The sequence below is a fragment of the Copadichromis virginalis genome, linkage group LG17 (assembly GCF_057382275.1).
Source record: "Copadichromis virginalis isolate Kocher_CV1m ecotype Utaka linkage group LG17, C_Virginalis_male_GT1.1, whole genome shotgun sequence".
NCBI lineage: Eukaryota > Metazoa > Chordata > Actinopteri > Cichliformes > Cichlidae > Copadichromis > Copadichromis virginalis.
Window position 1 is genome coordinate 4,011,114 of NC_140634.1, and position 23,756 is coordinate 4,034,869.

General features: G+C 38.7%; 1 protein-coding gene and 2 long non-coding RNA genes across 4 annotated transcripts; 1 reads left to right on the forward strand and 2 right to left on the reverse strand.

Moving 5' to 3' along the window:
- Positions 1 to 150: 150 nt before the first annotated feature.
- On the reverse strand, positions 151 to 11,663 carry LOC146688799 (uncharacterized). Of its 2 annotated transcripts, XM_085435798.1 has the most exons (4): positions 3,884 to 11,663; positions 3,562 to 3,699; positions 3,250 to 3,472; positions 151 to 3,131 (listed from the first exon to the last, which is right to left on the reverse strand). In XM_085435798.1, exon 1 carries the CDS (start codon positions 11,298 to 11,300, stop codon positions 5,127 to 5,129), a length of 6,174 nt encoding a protein of 2,057 aa, XP_085291924.1. In that variant the 5' UTR covers positions 11,301 to 11,663; the 3' UTR covers positions 151 to 3,131; positions 3,250 to 3,472; positions 3,562 to 3,699; positions 3,884 to 5,126. The 2 variants fall into 2 exon arrangements, with proteins under 2 accessions (XP_085291924.1, XP_085291925.1); XM_085435799.1 differs by lacking the exon at positions 3,250 to 3,472 and having other exon boundaries at positions 151 to 2,592.
- A 50-nt stretch (positions 11,664 to 11,713) lies between these two features.
- On the forward strand, positions 11,714 to 13,553 carry LOC146688800 (uncharacterized). Its single transcript, XR_014915872.1, has 2 exons — positions 11,714 to 12,194; positions 12,989 to 13,553. It is a non-coding gene; the product is annotated as an uncharacterized LOC146688800 (long non-coding RNA).
- LOC146688801 (uncharacterized) lies at positions 13,175 to 20,397 on the reverse strand. Its single transcript, XR_014915871.1, has 5 exons — positions 20,151 to 20,397; positions 18,516 to 18,547; positions 17,525 to 17,556; positions 16,380 to 16,406; positions 13,175 to 13,808 (listed from the first exon to the last, which is right to left on the reverse strand). It is a non-coding gene; the product is annotated as an uncharacterized LOC146688801 (long non-coding RNA).
- Between the last annotated feature and the right edge of the window lie 3,359 nt (positions 20,398 to 23,756).

The window sequence follows — 23,756 nt, forward strand, 5'->3', positions numbered from 1 at the left end:
TGCAGAAATTGTAAAAACTTTGCAGAAGCAAAGGAACTTTGCTAAAATGGAATAACTTAGCAGAACTGCAATCACTTAGAGGAAACTGTAAAGCTGAAGCTGTCTGCTGAAAATAGTTGAAAATAGCTGAAGAAGCTGAAGAAATCAAAGTCAGTGTTTAAAAAGTTGTTGAAATTTTAATAACTTTGCAGAAGAACATCAAGTTAGCAAAAATGTAATAACTTAGCAGAAATGCAATAACTTAGAAGAAACATAACAATTCAGCAGAAATGTTGTAGTTTACCAGAAGCTACAACTTAGCAGAAATGTAATAATTTATTAAAAAATTAATAACTTGGCAGAAATATTACAACTTACCAGAACTGCTATAATTTTGCAGAAATGTAATTATTAGGAAAAAAATGTATACAGATAACAGCTGAAAACGATGACGTAACCTCAAAGTTACTTGTTTAACTGTGAAAAATGACCAGAAACATTAGAAAAGAAAGAAAACCAATTCAATTCAATTTATATAGCAACAAATCACAACAAAAGTCGCCTTAAGGCGCTTCATAGATACAGAGAAAAACCCAACAATCATATGACATATGACCCCCTATGAGCAAGCACTTTGGCGACAGTGGGAAGGAAAAACTCCCTTTTAACAGGAAGAAACCTCCAGCAGAACCAGGCTCAGGGAGGGGCGGCCATCTGCTGCGACCGGTTGGGGTGAGAGAAGGAAGACAGGAATACCAGCCAGCAGATAAACTGATGTGAAACAAAACCAAGGTAAAATTGCAGAATTTACACAGTTGGTGAAAGGTAAAAATGGCAACAAAAAAACCCCAAACAAACAAACAAAAAAAACAAACAAACAACATTTAGTTAATAAGTGCACAAGATGATTCGATGATAAATATGGTACCAATCTACAAAATACTGTCGAAATGAAGTCCACATTGTGATATATTTCAGGTGTGGAGAGTCACAGAGCTAAACAATCGATGTGCATATTTAAAGAATCAAATAAAGAACATTGTTGTGGAATAAATTACAGTGAATAATAATCACTGCCCTGCGTTAGAGAGTGACTTATGATGATGTATTAATTGGCTTAACTTTACCTCTAACAGCTTTTCACATAGTGCTGTGACCAGGGTGAAATCCATCATAAAGTAACTGTAAACAGTAGAACCATTAGCATGAATGTTATGGTTCTACTCTGATCAAAACTCAAGTCAGCTGTGTGACCTGATATAAAATGATAAAGAGGAACACATATAAATGACCTTTATGAACTTTTCAAAATGACTTTATATGTCTGACCCATTATCTATATATATTAGAGCAGATGTGGAAAACCACTGTTAGACCTACTCTATACTAACACAAACACAGTCAAAAATTCATTGCTAGTGTGACATGTGGTCCTTTTTGCCTTTGACCAATGATATGCTGGTTACTTGGACCAGTTTAGTATTTGCTGTCACAGAGGAATGTTAACCATAAATCCAAAAGACAAAACTGAAAAAATATGTTAATTGCAAACATGTTTTTGCTTAGTAAGAGGATTGAAATTACATGGAAACTGTCACCTTAAAGCCTCATTGTAAATATCATCACAAACAGATGTTTTCCACACGGTTAACAAAGCTCCACCACATCCAATCACTGCATATAAATCTAAAAGAAAACAACAACAAATAAAATGTAATTAACACAAGTGAAGTCTAAGGAGCTTGGAAAGAAAAGCGTCTGGACTTCTTTGAGTTCCTTGAAGACGTTTCACCTCTCATCCGAGAAGCTTCTTCAGTTCTAAGGGTCAATGGTGGAGAGTCCCAGATTTAAACCCAGTGGGAGTTTCCCCCCAAAGAGGGACAAAGAACCCCCTGATGATCCTCTACCTAATCACATGAGCCAAGGTGTGAAAGTGGGTGTGGGTCCCAATCAGCCAGGGTTTCGGGTGAGCTCATTGTGAAACCTGGCCCCACCCTATCATGTGATTTCCCGAGGTCAGGAAATCACCCACGCCCACTCCCAGGATGTGAGTGGACGTTACGGTGTCTGGGGAGGGAACTCAAAACTGGATTATAGATGGCAGACAGTTGGTGTCGTAAACCACCGCCTCTGTTTAAAGATGGTCGCTCACAGTGGACGTAAATGGCTTCTTTCACTCCTCCATCTGTCCAAAATGTGAACATTGGCATCCTCAAAGACTGACCTTTGTCCTTTAGATGCAGATGAACTGCTGAGTCTTGTCCCGTGGAGGTGGCTCTTCTATGTTGTGCCATGTGCTTGTGAAGTGGCTGTTTGGTCTCTCCGATGTAGAAGTCTGGGCATTCCTCGCTGCACTGTACAGCGTACACCACATTGTTAAGTTTGTGTTTAGGAGTTTTGTCTTTCGGGTGAACCAGTTTCTGTCTGAGTGTGTTACTGGGTCTGAAGTACACTGGGATGTCGTATTTGGAGAAAACTCTCCTGAGTTTTTCTGATACACCGGCTACATAGGGGATGACAATGTTGTTGTGTCTGTCTTTCTTATCCTCCCTCGCTGGTGTCTGATGTTCTTTTCTGTGAAGCTGGAATGCAGGCACACTGGACGAGCTTATTCTAAAAAATGTGTGTCCTAATTACTCCAAGTTTGTGTTCCAGAGGGTGATGGGAGTCAAAGAGGAGGTACTGGTCCGTGTGTGTGGGCTTCCGGTAAACTTCGATGTTGAGTTTGCCGTTCTCTTCAATGTGCACAGCGCAGTCCAGGAAAAGCAAACAGTCGTCCTTTGTGTCTTCCCTGGTGAACTTGATGTTTTTATCCACAGCGTTGATGTGCGCAGTGAAGGATTCCACTTTTTGCCTTTTGATTTTGACCCAGGTGTCATCTACATATCTGTACCAGTGGCTGGGTACTCTTCCTTTGAAAGAGCCAAGAGCCTTCCTTTCCACTTCCTCCATGTAAAGGTTGGCTACAACAGGTGACACAGGGGAACCCATGGCACAGCCATGTTTTTGTCTGTAGAAACCCTCGTTGTATTTGAAATATGTAGTGGTGAGGCAGAGGTCTAACAGTGTGCACATCTGATCGGGTGTGAAGTTGGTCCTGTCTTCCAAGGAGCTGTCTTCTTGCAGTCGTTTTCTGACAGTCTCCACTGCCTCTGTAGTGGGTATGCAAGTGAAGAGAGAGACTACATCAAAGGACATCATGAGAACCTTCACAGACATGACACAAGGGAAGACTTTTGATTTAATAACTAAGCTTAAAACAAGTGTTACCTTTGAATATTTGTGGGAAAAATCTGATGCTACCCCAAGAATACAAAGCCACACTGGAAATGATGACAGGCTTGCAGCCCTCTGTCTTCCTGGAGTGAGGTGCCCGATCAGTAGAAGTGAATTGACAGAAGTCAGTGTCTGTAAGAGTGGCCAAACACTGATACTCTGTCCACTTGCGTAGAGTCTAAGAAGCTGGAATGCAGGCACACTGGACGAGCTTGTTCTAAAAAATACAGAAAAAGGAACATTTTTTTTGTCTGTAGAAACCCTAAAAACTACAAATAAGTTATACAATGAACAATATTGAAATACCTTATAGGTGCTGCAGGCCACATAACCAGAATCCAGAGCAATCTCACACTCACATGATGGTGAGGAAAGACATGAGCTCTGCAATGAGGTTTGAAGGCCTCAGTTGGGACACGGAAGAACTCAGAAGACAAGCAATACCTGCACAGAGAGACAGAGTAGAAAAAGCATAGATTTGTAATCCATAATGTGAATTAAAACTCAAAAAGTGTCAACAAGTATAATCATTTGAGTGTGGAATTATTTATGCAATAAACAGGATTTTAATTAATTAATTGAATTAAAAACACTGACATTTTTTTTTATCAAAGATAAAGAATGATACCTCTCTCTGCTCTGAGGATCACTGAGCATCTCTGACAGGAAATACAGTTTCCTCAGTATGAGTCATCATTGATGGTCTCAGAGGTGTGTAGTGTGGTAGCATGATGATGGTCTCCAGATCAGGCAGGAGGTCAGGTGATGGGTGTGTCATCTTCTCCATTGAAGACACACTGGTATGGCAATTCATAACACAGCAGTCTCCTTGTGGCATGTAGTTATCTGTGCAGTCCAGCACTGATGGATCAGGTTTGGCTCAGCAGTTCATGAAGATGGTGTCTGAAAAAATATATCTAACAAAACACGTGCTTATAACACCACCCACCCAGCTCAGCCCCCAAGTGTCTATGTAATGCTGGTATGGGGTGTCGGTTACTAAGTCTAATTAGTGCATCAGAAAGCGGGGGCTACACCTAAAGCCCACACTTTTTGATGTCTTTGTTTATTAGCAGCTTTTTCCAGCTGCTCAGAGAATTCTGACTTGGCCTTTATCCACCCAAACCCAAACCCACCCGGATAAAAGCCAAGTCAAACTCACACACCATACCAGCATTGCATAGACACTTGGGGGCTGATCTGGGTGGGTGGTGTTAAACTGTAGTCGGGAACTTTCAGAAAACTATCCATTTACTTCTAAATCAGTTTTTATACATATTCTGTAAGCTGTACTAATGTTTTTCTCTACATAATGTATCATTATAGACATCTCTGGTAGCCTAAAGATAGTTTATAACTTTTGACATTTTTTACCTGTAAAACATGATAAGCAAAACCTCATTCATCACAAAAACTTTTGATTCTACAAAAGCTACTATAATCAAGAAAATATAATTGTCTGTATTTATTCATGTGAGCCATAATAAATACCTGCATTTATGTGGGATTTATTTATTTACTATTTCATATTTTCAAGCCCTTGGAGGGGAAGATCTCGTTTGTTGAGCTACATACGTCACAGTAAAAAGATTTAGTCATTTAAAACATGAGAATAAAAGAAATGATGTTGGTTTAATAAATGTTGCAGCACATTTCAGATCAGAGGTGCATGATAGCAGATGTTCTCTGCTCTGCATGAAGTTCAGCAATGATTTGGTGAAATGATTAATAACATTGCAATAAGAAAGGGTCTTCTGACAGACAGAGTAGGGAAGACCCTTTTTTCAATGAAAAATCTTTTTCATGCTCTACAATCAGTAAACTCTGTAACAAACATGATCTGTAATTGTTTCAAAACTCACCAGACGACTTCATGATTGGCTCGAGGACAGGACACAAAAGACAGGGTTGTGGTAACTGTAATATGATCTCAGAACACCTGAATACAGACATTTCTGTGGCTGAGAAATAAAAATGAGGTCAAGCAGGGTGTTCTTGTCTGTAGTGGCAGAAGTGATCAGCTGTGAATACCCTCTCGACTGAAACTGCTCCAGAATCTGTTTTCTTCCACTCTGCAACTGGTTCTCATTAAAATCTCCACACACAATGATTGGGTGACAGTCCATTATTTCAAGTGAATCTAAAAGACTTACCAGGTTTTGCATGAATGGTGTCAAACTGTAGTCAGGGGGTCTGTACACAACAGCAATGAGTGCAGGGAATGGAGCCTGAACCTTCAACACTAAAAACTCAAGATCAGTGACATTATGCAGATACTGTTTTACCTGAACCTGAAAATGATTCCTCAAATACACAACAACTCCCCCACCACTTCTGCTGGCCATGTGAGGAAAGTTTGTGTAGGACACATGTCTGTTGCGTTTGAACATGGTGTAGCCGTCCAAATGAAGACTGTCTGCAACAAAGGAGCCTTGAAGGTGAGACTCAGTGAGACACAAAACATCTGCTAAACACATTTCATGATGACTCTTGATGTCACTGATGTGAGATGGCAAACCCTCCGTATTGTGATGGATCAGTGTAAGAGTGTCAAGTCTGCTGGCTGTTTCTCTGACCTGAAGAAGAGGCATCATTTCTTCAACACTGGCTTGTCTCATGGTTTGGAGCGCTGCAGTTACCTCGGGATTGGCGTAAATCTTTTTCTCATCCAAGTCCTGCAAATAGAGTCCACTGAGAGACGTCACCCTGCTGAGAGCAACGTAAGCCATACCTGGTTCAAAAATGTTCTTCATTGAAACTACAGCTGTCTGTGTTGTAAGACCCTGAGTTTTGTGAATTGTGCAAGCGAATGCTAGCTTTACAGGAAACTGTCTGCGTACTGCTCCTTTAAACTTCAGACTCTCCTCTGCTCTCTCAATGTAAACCAGATCATCAGAAGCTGCATTAGCACTGCGGTTGTGTCTCATAGGCTGCCGGTTGTCCATCCTGAGCCCCAGTTTAATTATGTGTCCATCATTTTCAGATCTCACCACCTTTACCAGTATACCAAAAGCACCGTTGACTAAACCGTTTAGTGTGTCCAAGTTTCTGGTCAGCATGACTCGAGCTCCTTCAGCAACATTCAGAGTGTCAGGTAAATCATTTCGCCCACCTGTAAATGGTTTGTCTCTTCGTTCCATTCTGCCTGTACATTTATCCTTCTGGAAATCGTCTGCATTGATGATTATGATGTTTGAATGAAGCTTCTTCAGGGTATCTGTGTTGTGGGATTCCACATTCTTGTTGGTGGCATAAATGTGTAAGACCTCAGTTGGACATTCTTCTGGTGCAGTCACAGCCTGTGACAACAAATCTCTGTCGCACTGAGAAAGCTCATCTGTCTTTTCTTTGACTCTAATCCTGTTCAGCATCTCTGCAAAGGCCACATCATCTTTCTGACGCATGATCTCGGTTAGAGTGATCATCTGAAAATGCTCCTGCCATAGGTCAATCTGTTCTGGATCGTAAACACAGAGAGGTTTAGACTGTCGCACTGGTGGCAGCTGGTAAAAATCTCCAACAGCTAAAACTGACATTCCACCAAAAGGTCTCTGAGTGCCTTTGATTTGTTTCAGTCTTGCATCCACATAAGCAAAAAGGGGTTTTGAAACCATTGAAATTTCATCAATAACAATAATTTCAGCATTCATCAGCTCAGATCTGACTTCATCCAGTTGGTTACCAAGTCCTTGAATGGGTGGTTTCAGACTCCTGGGTAGTTTCAGTAGAGAATGTAACGTAGAGCCACTGATAGAAAAAGCTGCTGTACCGGTAAATGAAGTCAGTAAAACAGTTGGATTTGATATGTCAGCTTCTTCTGCATTAGCAGGCAGTCTGCTCAGGATCTTTGATGCTTCAGAATGAATACACTTAATCAGATGTGACTTTCCAGTTCCTGCACCACCGTTGATATAGAAGAAAAATGGATCTGGGTTCAAACCACAAACTCGCTGAATACACCAGTCTCTTATAGTATAGAACACGCAGGCCTGCTTCTGGTTCAGATTCTGATACATTACACGTACCACGGCTGGATCTACTGCAGGTTGTTCTCTGACGGCTCTGATCTTTGTTACAGCATCAGACTGACGACTGTAGTCGGGAACATTCTCCTGTTCGTTCTCATCATCAGAATGTCTCTCAGGAAGATTCTCATCGCATTGCAGCCTCACAACTTCAGATTCAGGAGCCAGATTACACCATTCATCAATCACAACATCCCTATTTTGTTCAAACTCTTCCAGTGCACTCTCAATATCCTCAGAGTTCTTCTCATACTTGTCTTTATTTCTTTTCACAACCCTTTTCACAGACTCACTGTGGTCTGAACATGGAAGTCGTACAAAACCTGAGTTGTAGAAGGACTGATAGGTTTGGAACCCTTGTGGTTTCAGTTCCTGCTCTGATCTGTGTGGAAGGTAAAGTCTCAACAGTCGACCATAATATTGCTCAGGATCTTTTTCCTGTGAACAGTGGTAATATCTGATTATAGCTGGTTTATCATTTTTTCGCCTTTGTACAAATCCAAGCTGGTTTAGAAGAGGAAGCACATCTTTTCCTTCATTTGGACCACTCACCAACCTGCACAAGGCAGCAAAATCAGCCAGTGACATTTCCTCATATTCTGGGGTCTCAGGTCTGCATTTGTATTTATCACTCAAACTTGTCATCCAAATATTACAACTGTCGTGTGTTGTGCTTTCCAGGAAGCTCATGGGCCGACTCATTTTTACTGGGTTATCATCTGTTGGTACAAATACAACACTGCGGGAACATTTTTTCATTTTTAGGCCACAGACTCGAGTCACACACTCCTGTGCGCTGATCTCTCTCTTTTTTGAGTAAGCTTGCATCACAGCTCTCATTTCATCACATTCATTGACGGTGTTCTTATCAGAGTTGTCAATAACTGTCTTCAGGTATTCAGAGAGGCCAGATTCTTTCTTTGTTATATATTTACAGAGGTATTCTATACATGAATAGGCATTCAAAATGAATGAGACATCTAAATTAGAGTTCCAGGCTTCAAGCAGGTCTGGGTTGTAATTGTTGATCCAACACTCATTTGGGTCACGTTTCAGAATCAGAGCTGTTTTCTTGTTTATGTCTTGGAGGCATTGTTCATACTCATTCATTGTTAAGTTGCATCGTGACAGAATCTGCTCTATGGTGAGGGAAGCAGCTTCAGGTTCCTTCAGCAGGTTCAACAAAGGTCTGAGTTTGGCTTTTGCAGCTTCAGTGTCTGAATCCTCATCCTGTCTCACAATCATTGTTCTTGTGGCTGGTGGTTTTGGAAACCCAAATCTACAACCAGAGTTCACACTCTTAAAGCATGTCTTTGTGTGGTTTTTGCTGTGCTTTTGTAGCTCAGTGACTTTTTTGTGCAGTTCAGGTTGTTTTTCTGGATCAGGGAGTTGAGCTGAGATGTATCTGTCCACAAAGTCACAGACAGTTTGGTCATCATCCACATCTGCTTCTACCTTTTCTCGAATCCACAGCAACATGTGTATATGTGGACTACCTCTGTGCTGGAACTCAACTCTGTAAAAGTAATCAATGATCTCACCAAGGGGCTGTGCAGGAGAAAAAAGCAAATCTCTGAACAAAGCCTCAACACGTTTATCAAACATTCGCATGGTGGTTACTGGATTTGATCTTAGAATTTCACACTTTTCTGACCAGTCCAGGGCTTCAAAATCAACCTCTTCACCTTGCTGTCTCTTTATTGCTTGAATCACTTCAGGCCATCTCATCTCAGCAGCAGAGAAAGTGACAAAGAACTGAGGTGTTCCTATTTGGCGAACCATGCTGAATAGATCTCTGGTAGTTTTCTGCCAGTAAGCTGGAGTTCCTCTGAGTGGCTGCATAAATCTGATTGCATCTTTATTTCTTACCAGCTTCTCTACTTCTGTCTTACTTTGTAACATTCCTGATGTGATTTTGCGTCCATCTTTGGTCATAGTTTTACCTTTCCTTAGCTGTATTGTCATGCTGGAATTAGCCAAATGTATTTCAGTGACAAACTGTGAGAAAAACAAGTAATTTGTGTCTTTAGCAAATCTTGCATCAATGTTGAAAAGCCTTGACTTGAAGTAAGCACTTGGTGTGAGCTTGAGACGTCTCTTTTCATCCAGTGTATTCTGACCAGTAGGAAACTGCACAGGAAATGCCATGGCTTCCAAATGAGGAGTTCTGAAGAAGCTAACAGGATTGTTTCTTTCTGCAGGAGCCACACAATATGTGTTATCAGTGAAACAGAGAATCTCTTCTGAAATGTCTACAGGCTGCAGACAACTTTCTAGAGCAAAACCTCCATTGCTCAAATCACTTTCTGGTTCATCTGGATTTTGTTCCTCTGGTTGTTCATCACAGGATTGCATATTAATATCTTGGTCACTTTGAGACTCACTTTCGCACAAAAGGGCATCTTTTTCATAGTTGTCAATTTCCATTAAATCTGCTTCATTATAATCATCACTTGCCATGCTGGCTTCATCACTGCTGTCATCATCAGGTAACGTTGGATCACAAAGCAATGCATCATCTCTGATAATAATATCTGTGTACTGTGGATGAATTTGTTTCAGTTTACGCAGAGCTTGAATGAGTTTAGACCAGGTGACAGTCTGGAACAGCTGATGGCCTTTGTAGCACAGTCGTCTTTTCAGCTTTATCCTCATGATCTGTGATTGGCTTCTGATCCTCGGTAAACTGTCAACTGTTTGTTGGACCTCAGATGGTACACACACCACATTACCACGTATAAGTCTCTGTCTCCCCTTTGGAAGAGGAATAATCTTAGCAAATGGTATGCATTTGGCAATCAGATGTCTCTCCAGAATGTTGAGATCACAAAGTTCAGCTGGAATATCCTGCAGTTCTAAACCATTAACAGCAGCAAGCCTGGGCATGCATCCACTTTTGAGGGAACTGTGACATGTGTGACAGATATACTCTTTTTTTCTCTCAACAGGAAAGCTGCAGTGATCATGACATGCTTCATCACACACATGAACATATTTACCAGTTAGACACTGATGAGCTACAGTCTGGTGTTTTGAGTAATTTTGTCTTTTGCAGATTTTCACCTGATTAGGAAAAGAAGCTTTTAGACAAACAGTACAAACATAAGATGGTGCTGACTTAATGTTTGATCTGAAACGAGATATGGCCTCATTCATTAAAGTGTTCTCTGGATGACACTGTAAAGTCTCAGCTGGTCGATGCATCTGGCGATATTTCCGTTTTATATTCATTGCACATCTGATATTATGCATCTGTCTGAAAGAAAAACCATTCCAATATTTTACTCTCATTCGTTCTCTCATATTGTCCTTGTGTTGTTGCTGAAATCGTCTCTCTTCTCCATAACGCTTAGTCATGTAAGATAGTTTTTTCTTTTTAAATTCTTCACTTTCTTTATATAGGTTATATACATATGACCTCATGTAAGCTTTATGTTTTTCTCTGAATTCAGCACAAGTTCTGTATATTCTTCTTATACGCTCTTTCTGCTTATCTCTGAATATGGGAGACTCTCTATATGTTCTTGTTACACGTTCCTTCTGCTTTTCTCTGAATATGGGAGACTCTCTATATGTTCTTGTTACACGTTCCTTCTGCTTTTCTCTGAATATGGGAGACTCTCTATATGTTCTTGTTACACGTTCCTTCTGCTTTTCTCTGAATATGGGAGACTCTCTATATGTTCTTGTTATACGTTCCTTCTGCTTTTCTCTGAATAGGGGATTGTCTTTATATGTCCTTATGACACATTCTCTTTTTCTCTCTCTAATTTTAGCACTTTCTCTATACATCTTTCTAAAATGTTCTCTCTGTTTCTCCTTATAGGTAGCATTTAATTTATACAGTTCATTTTTGTACATGCTCTTTTTCTGTCTGTGATCAGGATCATTACACTTCTTAGTTGAGTTTTTTTTCTTTGTCTTGAAGCTTTCATCAAACCTGTACATCTGCCTTTCTTTCGTCTTCTGATTTTCCTTTCTCTGTGGTAGCTTTTGTTGGGTCAATAATCTTCTCCTCATTTTTTGCCTTTCATGTTTACTATATTTCAGCAGTTTATCTGAGAGTTCCTCTGTTATCTTAGTTGAACTGGAGGCACTGTTTGAATCATTCTGAGGAACAGAATCTGATGTTACCTGAGTGTCTCTTACAGAAGATGCAGATGTTTCTTTTTCTAAATACTCAGAAGGAAGATGGTTGTTTTCAGTAGCAGCTGTCTCATTTGAATAATCCACTCTGGATGATGTCACTTCAGTCGTTAAAGTGTCTCTCACAGCCTTCTGTGTCTGGTCAGTAGATCTTTGGGAGTTTATTTCATGAACGGCTTCATTTAAAGCTGGTGCTGTAACAGTTGTAGCTGTTTGTCTGTATTCGGTGGTTTGATTAGCATCTGTTTGGTCAGCAGCGTTTTCACTGTGAAACTCGATGGGCTGTAGTTCATAAGTACAGCTTGGTGCGATGCTAAACATTCTGTACAAACGTTTGATCCTGTCAATCATGTCATTAAGACGTGTGAATTTCAACATAACTGCAGTTCCACCACTTACACTTAGCGACAATGGCATACCAGTAGACTTACGTGGGTGAGGGTCAAAATATGCATATTCACCTGAAGTCAGCCTGCTAACAGCGATGACTGTTCCTCCCATGACTAGCAAAGCATAGCGAACGTCTGAAGCCAAACACTGTAATCCCTGTTCAAGGCTCGGAAAGTGATCTGTACCATCAAATGTGCCGTAATGAGCAAACTGAGACATGTCGACTTGATACTCGTGTGTGCGGCTGGTAACAACTGAGGGAAGTTCATCGCAGGCTAGAAACACACTGTTCACAAACCTCAGTCTGGCATCTGAATAGACGGCATGGCCTTTGTCCAACACACGGTTTAGATCTGCTCTGGTAATAAATTCATCCTCGTGTAAGAATGACAGGAAAACCAAACTGTTAGCCATGCATTGCTGATTCCGGTACTTTCCATACCTAGGAGCGGCCTGGCTTCGGGAAGCACAGACGCTACTCACTCGTGGACTTTCACTGTTTGTAACCTGTACATGAGACTGTCCTGGAGCTTGTCCATCATGCTGTGTTTGTACAGTTAGCTGGGGTTTAGTCTGGATTACCTGCATAACTTCAGGCTCTGGGACAGACACTGAGGGAACACTTCTTTTTACCACATCTGCATAAGACACTGTGGCTGTCTCTCCATCATGCTGTGTTTGTACAGTTAGCTGGGGTTTAGTCTGGATTACCTGCATAACTTCAGGCTCTGGGACAGACACTGAGGGAACACTTCTCTTTACCACATCTGCATAAGACACTGTGGATGTCTGAACACTGCTCTGCACTTCTGTGCTGGGAAAAGCTGAAACACACACCTTTACCTGCTCACTGCTCTGAGAAACATTCACCTGTTCTTTCTGCTTTTGCCATCTAAGCTTCTGGGACTGCGACCTTTGACTTTTTCTTGGCATTTTGCTGAAGTACAATCTGGAGCTTATATGTGGTTATACACAAATATAAAAACTGAACCTTGAAACACAGAAAAACTTATAACTCCTTAAGTTACTGTTAAATCTGAGAAATGTACTATTATACTATAAAATGTTTTTATGAATATATGAATAGATGTTAAAAAGCTGATTTGTACTCCAAACTCAAAATAAAGGAAATTCAAAGTTCTCTGGAAACAATTTGGTCCGTTTTATTGTAGCTCTTTTAGAAACGGGGTTTCTTCAGCTGGATGTTCTGCAGCAGTCAGGAAACAGGAAGTCTGGGTCCTCAGGCACTTCTCGATGACAATACTGACTGAATACTTACACTGAGTGACAAAATGGGTTTGTCCTTAAATAATAATACTATAAACTTGCAGTCAAATGTTATAGCCAATGAAACAGACTAACAGACTGGATCTGATTTATTATTTATCTGAATGTATGTATTACAAAATAACCAGATTATCTTATTACAAATGAACTTATAAAAAGGTGATATTTTATACAATTGATCAAAGTAAGCCAAACTAGCAGTCCAAACTAAAGTCTAATGGAAAATTAAAATGACAAATGTAGGGCTGTGTAAGTAGTTTCTACTATAAGTTCTACTGTACTGTAATTCTACTACTGTATATTCAACTTGTAATTTAAAGCAAAATGACTGAATGTGAGAGAGCTTAATGACAGGAAAGAAAGAGCAGTGAGAGCAGAGATCTCTCAGAATTCTGTAACAGATAGATCAAGTTCTGGTAACTTGGATTTCTGAAAATTGGATTCTGAAAAGATTCTCAAAACTTGGATTCTCAAATTAGATAGAGCAGTAGAGATAGAGGGATACAAGATGGAATGGCTTTCAAATTAGATAGAGCGGTAGAGATAGAGGGATACAAGATAGAATGGCTTTCAAATTAGAGCGGTAGGGATAGAGGGATACAAGATAGAATGGCTTTCAAATTAGATAGAGTTGGGAGAGTGATAGGATAGACAGAATTGCTTATAATGATAGAGAGAGAGAGAGGATCTTCTGCAGCAGGTCACCTGTAAGACACAAAAGGCATGGAATTAGTCATATTTCCAACATGCTTGGATTTACCATATTCTTCAGACTATATGGCATACCTAAAATCCTGTCATTATCTCAAAAACATACAATGTGCCTAGCGTATCGATTCTGGTTATGCTTACTGACCTCAAACGGGATTTCTGTGGTACACAGCGCTCAAAATTCTGTCAAATATTTTAGTAAGACTTCGTAAGCTACAAAGCTGCGCTGCTTGATGTATTGTCAGAGCATTATGGCTACCATAGTCAGGACCCTCGCAGAGTAATTCGTACGGTGCTTCAACATAACATTATGGTGTGTGTACAAGGACCTGGCACGTGCTAAGAGACATGCTTATGAAGCAGATTTCAAACTGATCAACCCATGAAGAGTTTGATGGATTTGTGGATGAGGAATGAACTGAAAAAGTGAGTGTATTGTTCTGTATTTTATGTGTTACAACTGAACAGTGTTGAGAGTTGTTTGTGAATGACTTGAATAAAGTTTGACTTATCTGACTGTTTGTTTGGCTTAATCTGCCTTAAAAACAGGCTTGTTTATTGACATTATGCCTTATAATCTCAAAAATACAATACATGTAGGGCTTTAAATACTAAAGACTTCTACAGTAAATTATTGGACTGAACAGAATGACAATGTTTAACAAATGATGGTGGAACTGTTATAAGGACATTTTTACATTCTATTAAAACAATAAACTAAGTCTATAAACTCAAACTAAGACGTGCTGCTACAGTAACTTACTGTAAATATTAAATGGTCCAACAAAACCAACACACTGAGGTTACAGCACAGTTTCAGGTCACTCTGTATGAATTTTGGCAAAATGAGAAATTTGGAGACAGCTAGTTTCTACATATTTCAGTCACATTTGGGGCATGTTTGATGCACAGCAATAAGCACTACACTAAATCTATAATAAACTTATCATAGCTGATATAAAGGCCTAATTAGCAAAATTTAGTATGATGATCATTTCTTTGTAGATCATTTCATGATAAAAAGAACAGAAGTGAGTGCTGTATCTGAGCTGTTGCATGTAAGATCTTTGCTGGACATTCCCACATTTCTTAAACAAACAAACAAACAAACATGACTTTCAGACAGTTCATCTTTTGTAAATTAGGCCAGGATTATTTTCAAAAAACAGCCTTGATAAAAATATCAGGCCACTATAAAATGTCTTATGTTTATGTTTTCATCCCACCTATACTTTGCAAGTCATTATGACAAATTACAAAAAGCAGTTTTTAGGCAGTGATTTAAGGGAAGAAGCTTTTGAAATCCACAATGCCCTACCACCAGTGGTCTCAAACTCTGGTCCTTAAGGCCTGGTGTCCAGAAACTTTTCTATGTGTCCCTGTTGCAACACACCTGAATAACATTAGTAGGTCATTAGCAAAACTCTACAGAACCTGACTGCATGCTGAGGTGGTAATTCAGGAATTTGATTCATGTTATAGCAGCTCATGAGTGAATGAACATGATGCAATGAAAGTACTTTTAGAAGTACATTTTTCCAAACACTTAAATTACTTACATTTGAGTAGTCTTAGGGGATGCCACTTCAGCACACAGTCAAATTCTATACTCTCACTAATGACCTACAAATGTTATTCAGGTGTTTTGTAACAGGGACACGTGGAAAAGCTTCAGGACACCGGCACTTGAAGAGTGGAGTTTGAGACCCCTGTCCTATGTGAATATTTAATTGTCCCTAAACTGCTAGTCGTGAGCTGCTCTAATGTGAAACAAACACATATAGTTCTGTAAAGGTTTACAAAGAGACTACTAAGGATCTGGAGACCTCAGAAAACAGAAACCCTCCCAGATGTTGTAGCTGAACATGCAAAAACAAGTTGCCTAATAATATCTCGATGATAACCAAGAGCTGTGCTGACTAACTGCACTAAACTGAATCATCTATAGTGAGAGAAAAACACCAGCATTAAAGTCAAACATGGTGCTGTTACTGTGATGTCCCAGAGTTCCTTTACTACTTCAGGACCTACATCAACTCATCAGGTCCTGGGCTTAAGTTTAATCACACTTAGGATCTGAAGCACACAAGCAAGTCCAATTGAATGAATGAAACAAAACACTTGGTGTAAACGAATCAGTCTGGACTTTAATGAAATTAAGATACTTGGCATGACTTGAAAACCCTATATTGGGCCTTAATTAAGACTTTTTTCTTTTCTTTTTTTGCCTGTCCTGTTTGGATCTAATTATGACAATTCTGAAATTATAGTGGACCAAAATCAACCAGTGATGTAAACCAGTCATTACCAGTTACTGTAAATGCTTGATGGTAATTGTTGCTATCAGGGCATCCACAGCTGGGTATTAGAGACCAACATGTTTTTACATTAGACCAGGTTGTTCTGGTTCAAAAATGAAATCATCACTTTAAAACTGCTTTTTGTATTTATCCAGGTCATCCTTGTTAGATGATTTGAAACATGTGAAAAAAGCATAAACAAAATAAATCTGCAAGGAAGAAAGACCTTTCTCAGCACTGTACCGCAGACAAAACCTTTACTTACCAGACTTGCGACGATCAGATCAGTATCCTAGAGAAAGGAAACAACACATCAGATCACTGTTTAATGACTTACACTGTTGAACCTCTTCGCACACAATCCAATTTACTGTGACATGAAATAACTAGTAAAATCCTCAATTTCTTCAAGCCTTTATGAACTCACTGTAGTCTAAAGAGGACAAACTTCAGTTACAGAGTCTCACATGGTGATAACATGTGTAATAAAGGCATGCATACTACAGAAGTGCAAAAAAGAGGCACCAATATTTGTTGGTACAGATTATGGCTTTTTAGCTCCATCATTTTCTATCACAAGTCAGTGCTTAATAAAGTGTGAAAAAACCACAACTGTTAGAATCAACGGAAAACCTCATTAGGTTTTAGTTCTGATCTGAATATGTAAATCCTAAAATACATGTAAATTCTGACATGTTATAGTAACAACAGTGGCACACCATTTTTGCAATTACAAAAATTATAATAAAGAGTCCTTCCATTGTACCTGTTGGCAGGAATCTTTTTGTATTTTTCAATATTTCCCTTTTATATAAAATTTTAAACACATTGTATCAAGCAAATTATTAAGAAACTGATTTAAACTTATTGTATATAAATTACACACAGGCTTTAACATACACAACATTGCCTACTCACAACTCTGGTCCTCTGAGTTTTTTATTATTGCTTAAATGTTTAACCTACCACTTCTGTTCACTCAGGCAAAAATACTTCTATAGTGGTCTGACTTTAATGTAATACATAAGCAGAATATGAGTGAAGATATAAATCAACAACTGTGGTGCTCTTAAGTGTTTAAGCTACCACTTACACTAACTCACCTAAAATGCGTTCATAGTTATGTCTGCTACGTAAATCCACAAACAAACGGAGAACACAAACAACTGTATAAAAACAGTTGTTTGTGTTCAAACATAAAAATCAGACACAAATGGCCTGTTAAACTTCAGGGACAGTCAGAGGTCATGTGTGGGGCCTTTGCTGCTACAAGGTATAAATTCTGACCATTTGATTTTGCCCATCAATAAATGGTAATGTCACAAAAACCAAACTACGTTAGGTAAGTTGCTAAACATGTTACACAGTGACAATGTCATATTACTGCAGTTACAATTGCTGCTTACTTACCAGCAAAGGCAAAACCAAAGTTCTGTTTCACTCTGTAACAAAAGAACAAAAATACAGAATCAGACAACTAAAATCAGCATCAGAGTCAATACTGCATCACAATCTGTAGTGGGAAAAAAAATCTGTTAAATTCTTTGTTTACAACAGCTTTACTATAAACACCCCATCTTCTCTTTCTGCACCTTATTAAAGATTTCTGTCTTTATTAAGGTGATGTGTCGTTTTATCAATCTGCAATAAGCCACAGAAATTCCTCATTAACGTAAAGCTCTAATACTTTGGTGCTATTACATAACACATCAGATACCACAAGCAAGGATTTGCTCGCACTGCACACTTGATCAAATGATAACATCACAGTTTCAAAGCATGCAACAATCACAAATAATACTTGATACTATAAATGCTTGATGGTAGTTCTTCGTATCAGGGCTTCCACAGCTGGGTATTAGAGACCAGCATGTTCTCACATTAGAACAGATAGCTCTGGTTTGGTTTTCTCTGCTTCATACGTGAAATCATCACTTTAAAATGCTTTTTTGTATTTATTCATATCATCCCTGTTAGATGATTTGAAACATGTGACAAAAAAGCATGAACAAAATAAATCTGCAAGGAAGAAAGACTTTTCCCAGCACTGTACCTCAGACAAAATGAACTCACTTTAGTCTAAAGAGGGCAAAATTTAATTGCAGAGTCTCAAATGGCCTTAACATGTGTAATAAAAACAATAATTACTACAGAAATGCTTTGATAAGCCTTTAAAATTAGACATAAATGGCCTATTAAACTTCAGGGACATTTTTAGGGACACTCAGAGATCGTGGGGGGGGGGGGGGGGGGGGGTTTCCGCTTATAAATCCTAAATGTGTTTTTGCCCATGAGCAAATGGCAAGATATCACAAAAAGCCAAACTATTGTATGTAAATTGCTAAAAATGTTACACAATCCCAATTTCATATTGCTTCAGTTACAATCACTGTTTACTTACCAGCAAAGGCAAAACCAAGCTTCTAGTTCACTCTGTGTAACAAAAGACAAAGAACAAAAATACAGGATCAGAAAACTCAAATCAGCATCAATACTGCATCACTCTCTGTTGTCAAAAAGATTCACTAAACTTCTTTGTTTACTACAGCTGGAATACAAACAACAACTCTCCTCTGTTTTCTTTGGTCTACATCTCATTTAAGATTGCAAAACACTCATACATGAAAAACTGCACGACATATTTTTAAGGCTTTAATATTTGAGGTGGTCTGCATTCAAATTCTACTTCCTAAAATATTACCAACTGCACATAGTATCATTAAATATGCTGTAGTTTTAAAATAAATATCTATGTACCATACTAATAATAATATACTGCCATATTTTATTTATGTGAAGGTGGGCTGTTGTTTATTTCATTAATTTCCCACAAAGTGAGAATTTAAACTGTGCTGCAGATTTAGGTTGGCAAAAACAAGCCTTTGTTAAACAGTTCTTAAAAATTAAAGTCTACATATTAGGAGTTCTTATTATTCTTGGGCTATGTCCACACGTACTTTTGAAAATGGAGATTTTTCTATGCGTTTGCACCTTTCGTCCACACTTAAACGGCGTTTTCGGTCACTGAAAAACTAAAAACGCTTGCCAGGATATTTTTGAAAACTCCGTTTTTGCATTTATGTGTGGACAGGGACACGGAGAAAACGCAGCGCCTTTTTTGCCGTCACACTGTGCGCCACGTTATTGTTTCAGTGAAATGCATTTCTACAATACGGTTACTGTTAATTGTTCTCTCTGCAGTGTTTAAATGCTTACATATACACACACAGTTACTGTCCCCCCACACATATGGCCCTGTTCTGCTTTTATGCCCCATCTTTGTTTGCCATTTCCCACCGAGGCTTCTAGACTTCTGATTGGCCAACATTTCTACACGGTTAGGAATATATCGCCACCTGCTGCTTTGGTATGTTCCTAGCAGAGTTTTCCTTCATTTCTGCATTCATGTGTGGACGGGATTGTTTTTTAAAATGAAAACGTAAAGTCTCAGTTTTCAAAAATACCCGTGTATGTGGGGACATAGCCTATGTTTAATCCTCAGTTTCTCCCCCCCTCCTTTCTCTTAATTAATCCACAAGACCTGCACACACGCGACTCTTTTTCTCCCGTGTTCGGTCAGAGGCGGTAAAATGGCTCCTTTGATCTTGCCGACAGCTGACACTGAATCTAAGATGGCGGTTCGTTAAAAACTTTACAGCATAAAGAATGAGGCTGTTTTAACCAACTGATTTGTGAAGAGAACTAACTGCACCTTATGTAACAGACTGACAAACACGAACACACCAAATGTAATTAATAAAACAACACAATAACCGTGGTTTACCGTCAAATCTTCATTTCACACTGGGCTCATAAGAACGCTAGTCGTTAGCATTGGTTTGTTAGCTTTAGCTCATCAAACACTGCTTTTACATACAAAAATGACAACTTTTCACTAAAAAGCAACCATTGTGTTACTTTAACATGAGTTATACCTCGGCTGGCTTTATAAATCACTAACAAGAACTTGTTACATCGCGCAAACAGAGTATAGACATTTAGAAGAGAAGAGGACAAGCAGAGGAGCAGCACTCACCCAGAGCGGACTCAACGAAGTGTGCAGAAAGGCGGATGTCCGGCAGTCAGGTAAAAGATGAGGCGTTCACGGGTCATAGGAAATTCCAGTATTACACACAATGGGCATTGTAAACATAAAAAATGTAGGTGATTTTTAAATATTTTATACAATATCTATTTGCTAAAAACTAGCAGAACTTTAATTCTATAAGTTAAATAAATATTATTAGAAGGCTCTTCTCCTGAACACCCACACCAAATAGCTGGTGATAGAGTTCACCAGACCTAAAAAAACAAACAAAAAAGACAACCAGTCCAGGACAGTCTGCAAAGATGTTTTAAAGACAATACATATACATATATATATATATATATATATATATATATATATATATATATATACACATATATATATATATATATATATAAACCTTATCCAGTAAGGATTCCCCTCAAACAAATGACCATAATTTCCTAACCGTAAGGGCTTGAACGGTCATTCTTAATTCTTACACCGTTTTGTTCAGAAGAGAAGAAATGTATAGAAATAGTATGATTAAGCATAAATACTACATTTAGCAGAAATACTATATTAAGCAAAAATCCTATAAAAAGCAGAAATAGTAAATTAAGCACAATAGTAATAACTTAAACAGACAAAATGGAAAAGCAAAATTGACAGCTGAAAAAATGCTGAACATGCTGAGGGTCCGTCAAATATACTTGTTAAATGAAAAAAATCAGCAAAAAAAAAATATAATAGCCACACAATCACAAATATGTACACATAAGGAAACACACATGCACAGAGAGACACACACACAAGATCCAATTCAGTCGGCCAGTCTAAATATATTGAATTTGAATCTTAGAATGAGATCATCCCATTAAAGAAGCTTTCTCTCTCTCTCTCTCTCTCTCTCTGTCACACACACACACACGCACACACACACACACACACACACACACACACACACACACACACACACACACACACACACACACACACACAGGGAGAGAGAAGCAAGTTTTCAGTCAAGCAGCCTGTGAGCTGCTGAATTTGAATCCACCAATCAGAGAGGCTGTGTACTTTTTCCCAGCAAAACAGGTGCACGCAGCACAGAGAGAGACACTGGATTATTGCAGTCTATTTCTCATAGTGACGACTCCCCTCAAACAAATGACCATAGTTTCCTAACCGTAGGGGCTAGAACGGTCATTCTTACACCGTTTTGTTCAGAAGAGATGGGGGAATCTTCAAGTGTTGACAATTTATCATTAAAATATGAATTTTTAGAGATATATGACATGGATGACTTGTTGACTTAGAAGCCACGAATTCCCCAATATGCAAATTTGAATGCCTGAGGCCACATATATGATTGGCTGGCTGGGAAGCTGTGCAGGCCCTGATTTGTGGATTTGAATTCCTCAGCCCTCAGATATGATTGGCTGGCTTAGAAGCCATGAAGGCCCCAATATGCAAATTTGAATGCCTCAGGACACTTATATGATTGGCTGGGAAACCGTGCAGGCCCTGATTTGAAAATTTGAATGTCTCAGTCCTCACAGAGGATTGGCTGCCTGGGGACCTGGCAGAAATATATAGAAATAGTATGATTAAGCATAAATACTACATTTAGTAGAAATACTATGTTTTAGCACAAATACTATAAAAAGCAGAAATACTATAATTTAGCAGAAATACTATATTAAGCACAAATCCTATAAAAAGCAGAAATACTATATTAAGCACAAATCCTATTAAAAGCAGAAATACTATATTAAGCACAAATCTTATGAAATAGCAGAAACAGTATGATTTAGCACAATAGTAATAAGTTAAACAGAAAAATTGGAAAAGCAAAATGGACAGCTGAAAAAATGCTGAACATGCTGAGGGTCCCTCAAATATACTTGTTAAATGAAAAAATCAGCAAAAAAATGCACAGGGAGAGAGAAATAAGTTTCTAGGTCAGCCTGGGAGCTGCTGAATTTGAATCCACCAATCAGAGAGCCTGTGTACTTTTTCCCGCCAAAACAGGTGCATCTTTTTACACACGCAGCAGAGAGAGGCACAGGATTATTGCAGTCTATTTCTCATAGTGACGACTCCCCTCAAACAAATGACCATAATTTCCAAACCGTAGGGGCTAGAGCGGTCATTCTTACACCGTTTTGTTCAGAAGAGATGGGGGAATCTTCCAGTGTTAACAATTTATCATTAAAATGTGAATTTTTAGAGATATACGACATGGATGACTTGTTGACTTAGAAGCCACGAATTCCCCCAATATGCAAATTTGAATGCCCGAGGCCACATATATGATTGGCTGCCTGGGAAGCCGTGCAGGCCCTGATTTGTGGATTTGAATTCCTCAGCCCTCAGATATGATTGGCTGGCTTAGAAGCCATGAAGGCCCCAATATGCAAATTTGAATGCCTCAGGACACATATATGATTGGCTGGGAAACCGTGCAGGCCCTGATTTGAAAATTTGAATGTCTAAGTCCTCACAGAGGATTGGCTGCCTGGGGACCTGGCAGAAATATATAGAAATACTATTATTAAGCATAAATACTACATTTAGTAGAAATACTATGTTTTAGCACAAATACTATAAAAAGCAGAAATACTATAATTTAGCAGAAATACTATATTAAGCACAAATCCTATAAAAAGCAGAAATACTATATTAGGCACAAATCCTATAAAAAGCAGAAATAGTATGATTAAGCATAAATACTACATTTAGTAGAAATACTATGTTTTAGCACAAATAGTATAAAAAGCAGAAATATTATAATTTAGCACAAATAGTATAAAAAGCAGAAATACTACATTTAGTAGAAATACTATATTTTAGCACAAATAGTATAATAAAGCAGAAATACTATAATTTAGCAGAAATACTGTATTTAGCACAAGTACCGAAAAGTACCAGAAATAGTATGATTTAGCAGAATAGCAATAACTTACAAAATTACAAATATGGAGGCATATTGAAACAGAAATGCAGAGAGGGACACACAAACACAGGCTCTAATCCAGTCAATCAGTCTAACTATATTCAATTTAAATCCTACAATGACATGCTGCCAAATAAGGGTAGGGTTCTCTCTCTCCCACTAAACACACACACACACACACACACACACACACACACACACACACACACACACACAGACAGACACAGAGGGAGAGAGCTGCCGAATTTAAATCCACCAATCAGAGTGGCTGTTTACGTTTTCCCGCCAAAAAAGGTGCATCTTTTTACACACGCAGCAGAGAGAGGCACAGGATTATTGCAGTCTATTTCTCATAGTGACGACTCCCCTCAAACAAATGACCATAATTTCCTAACCGTAGGGGCTAGAACGGTCATTCTTACACCGTTTTGTTCAGAAGACATGGGGGAATCTTCCAGTGTTTACAATTTATCATTAAAATATGAATTATTAAAGATATTTGACTTGTAATGCACCATAACTGAGTAGAGCGAAGCAAAAACTGCCTTGACTTGCCCTCAAACAATGCTTTGTAACTTGAAATCTATTTGGAGTATCAATATCATTCTTTCACCGTAAGAGACAGCAGGCTTTGGTGAACAATCATGGAAATTTTC